Source organism: Austrofundulus limnaeus, unplaced genomic scaffold (genome assembly GCF_001266775.1).
Source record: "Austrofundulus limnaeus strain Quisiro unplaced genomic scaffold, Austrofundulus_limnaeus-1.0 Scaffold3, whole genome shotgun sequence".
Classification (NCBI taxonomy): Eukaryota; Metazoa; Chordata; class Actinopteri; order Cyprinodontiformes; family Rivulidae; genus Austrofundulus; species Austrofundulus limnaeus.
Window position 1 is genome coordinate 3,892,593 of NW_013952405.1, and position 3,352 is coordinate 3,895,944.

Sequence of the window (3,352 nt, forward strand, 5' to 3'; positions counted from 1 at the left end):
CCCCCACACACACACACACCTCCCCCTCCGTGGGCGGGAATAGCAACAGTAGGCAGTGAAAGTGAAGCGCACGAGCGCGAACAGACTGCCGCGGGAAGAAGAGGACGAGGCTGTGGCGGCGGCTGTGGTCGATCGGGGTTCGCGGAGGGGGCGAGGAGGCGGCCCCTGCATGCGTCTACAGCCGCGCATGGACGACCACCTCAGCCTCCTGCACTCACCCCCGCCGAGCGCGACCAAGACCCGCGGCGACAACCTGGTGAACCACGGCTACACCGAGACGGAGGCCGACGTGATGACGGTCGTGGCGTGTGACAACATGCTGGAGGAGTCGGCGGCTCTACCGGGCCACCACTCTCTGGACCGGTACGAGCCGGACCACGAGTGCTGCGAGAGGGTGGTCATCAACATCTCGGGGCTGCGCTTCGAGACGCAGCTCAAGACTCTGTCCCAGTTTCCAGAGACGCTTCTGGGGGACCCTAAGAAAAGGATGAGGTACTTTGATCCTCTCAGGAACGAGTACTTTTTTGATCGGAACCGACCCAGCTTTGATGCCATCCTGTATTACTACCAGTCTGGTGGGCGCATCAGGAGACCCGTCAACGTGCCCATTGATATTTTCTCCGAGGAGATCCGCTTCTATGAGCTGGGAGAGGAGGCGATGGAGAAGTTCAGAGAGGATGAGGGGTTTATAAAGGAGGAGGAGCGGCCGCTGCCAGAAAACGAGTTTCAGAGACAGGTGTGGCTGCTCTTTGAGTACCCGGAGAGCTCGGGTCCCGCGCGGGGAATAGCAATAGTATCCGTCTTGGTCATYCTCATCTCCATTGTCATTTTCTGCTTAGAGACGCTGCCAGAGTTCAGGGATGAGAACAGGGACCCCATCACCATCGCGCCAGTCATAAACGGCACGCTCCCGTATCTCGTCAGCCCCTTCTCAGACCCTTTCTTTGTCGTGGAGACGCTGTGCATCATCTGGTTCTCCTTCGAGCTGCTCGTGCGCTTTTTCGCCTGCCCGAGCAAAGCCACGTTCTCCAAAAACATCATGAACATCATCGACATCGTGGCCATCATCCCCTACTTCATCACGCTGGGCACGGAGCTGGCGGAGAGGCAGGGGAACGGACAGCAGGCCATGTCCTTGGCCATCCTGCGCGTAATCAGGCTCGTGCGGGTGTTCCGCATCTTCAAGCTCTCGCGTCACTCCAAGGGGCTCCAGATTTTAGGACAGACCCTAAAAGCCAGCATGCGTGAGTTGGGCCTGCTCATCTTCTTCTTGTTCATCGGGGTCATCCTCTTCTCCAGCGCGGTGTACTTCGCCGAGGCGGACGACCCGGATTCGGGCTTCAACAGCATCCCGGACGCGTTCTGGTGGGCTGTCGTCACCATGACTACAGTGGGATACGGGGACATGCACCCCGTGACGATCGGGGGCAAAATTGTGGGCTCTCTGTGCGCGATCGCCGGCGTGCTGACCATCGCCCTGCCCGTCCCCGTCATCGTCTCCAACTTCAACTACTTCTACCACAGGGAGACGGACGGYGAGGAGCAGGCGCAGTACCTGCACGTGGGCAGCTGCCAGCCGCTGGCGGACACGGAGGAGCTGAGGAAGACGCGCTCCTCCTCCTCCTCCTCGCTCAGCAAGAGCGAGTTCATGGTGATAGAGGAGCACGGCTTGAACAGCGCGTTCAAACAGCAGCCCAACTTCCCCACCACCGCGCAGAACAACTCGCAGAACTGCGTGAACATTAGCAAAAAGATTTTCACCGACGTGTAGCCAGGTTTGAAGCAACGAGCCCCTCCCGGGCGGCCGCGGAGAGAGAGAGAGAGAGAGAGAGAGAGAGAGAGAGAGAGAGAGAGAGAGAGAGNAGAGAGAGAGAGAGAGAGAGAGAGAGAGAGAGAGAGAGAGAGAGAGAGAGATGCGTCAAGGCGCAGCTGGTTGTGCCATTACGCAGCGGTGTGAGTTGGAGGATCAGAGAAAAAGGAAGAACGAAGGAACGCATCCTTCCTGTTTCAGAGATGCAGCTCTGTGTTCCATTCAAATAATCAGGATTTATTTCCTTATTATTTTTTTTCTAGATATGAATTCCCTCTGATCCGTCCGCGCTAAGAAGAAAGAGCTTCCTTTAAAGTATTCGCTCCACTTCTCCTCTCCGGGTGAGGAGAGAAACCTGTTGTGCAATAGTCGGTGTATTAATATGCATCACAGCAGACATGAATAGAAGCTTTATTACTGTAAAAAACGAGTCCTTGAGGGATACTGTATTACCATACGTTAAGAGTCGTGATGTTATAGCCTGTGTATAATATCCAGTCAGTTAAATATGTGTGTAAGTGTGTGTTCAAACACATGTAATGTCAGGTAAACACATTCCAGCATATGATATCTCATAGAAACCGTTCTGTTGTGTGCCTTGTGCGTAAAGTCTAGTCTAACTGCTGCCGTCTTTTCTTTCTTTCATCTAAAGTAAAAAGTAATTACTCCTTACAGTTCCTCGTGTACACGTGGCCACGTAAATACTATAGAGCCATCACAGGATCAAAACACACGTGAGTGGAGAAGCACACACACAGCGATCAAAGATGGAGCGTGTTTATCTTCCGAAAGCTTCAAATATAGCCCCGCTGTGATGCAGTCTCCATGGCGACGGTCGTTTCCCGGTAACCCCAAGTCACCGTTGCCATGGCACCCTTGTTTCCACAGTAACCTCCCAGATGGGTTGGAAGCTATTTTGAAGATTTTCATCTGAATGGATGGCCTCGTCTCGTCTTCAGCCTCTCTAATTAGACTGCTCGGTTTTCACGCTTTTGGTGGAAAAACAAACAAGAAAAAAAATCATTCCAGGATTTTTGCAGTGTCACCACGGCTCATCAGCAAGCTTATTGTGTGACTTTAATAGTAAAACAGACATTCAAAAAAGACAAGGAGGAGGTCTGCCACGATGAACTGGACAACATCTGTCACAGGGAGGCGCTGCAGTGCGGGAGGAATTATGAATGGATCACCTGGGTGCAGTACTGCGGCTGGCCAGCAGGGGAGACTGCTGTAACACTRATCAAATCGGTGAGTTCCTTTGTTTATGTCTATAACAACTGCATTTCTCCTTGTCTGGATTTGCAAACAAAAGAAGTCCATAGCCTACTGTAAAATATTCAGTTCAGAGAAAAAAATATCATGAGATCATAAGACTTTAGTTATTACAAAATGCTCCTTCATAAGATTAAACAGCTCCACACAATCCTTACATTTGTTTCATAAACAGTGTCAAAAACCCAATTTAAGGTTCTATACGTGTTTAGAGTATAAGCAGGGTTTGTGTGTGTGTGTGTGTGTGTGTGTGTGTGTGTGTGTGTGTGT

At 51.9% G+C, this 3,352-nt stretch overlaps 1 protein-coding gene across 1 annotated transcript in view; it reads left to right on the top strand.

The window, feature by feature from the left end:
- Positions 1-33: 33 nt before the first annotated feature.
- Positions 34-3,352, top strand: part of LOC106524137 (potassium voltage-gated channel subfamily A member 3) — a 6,986-nt gene continuing 3,667 nt past the window's right edge. The window contains exon 1 of the mRNA XM_014017827.1: positions 34-3,058. Within this exon, the coding sequence (XP_013873281.1) occupies positions 170-1,771 (1,602 nt within the window). The 5' untranslated portion in view covers positions 34-169 and the 3' untranslated portion in view covers positions 1,772-3,058. The remainder of the gene's footprint in view (positions 3,059-3,352) is intronic.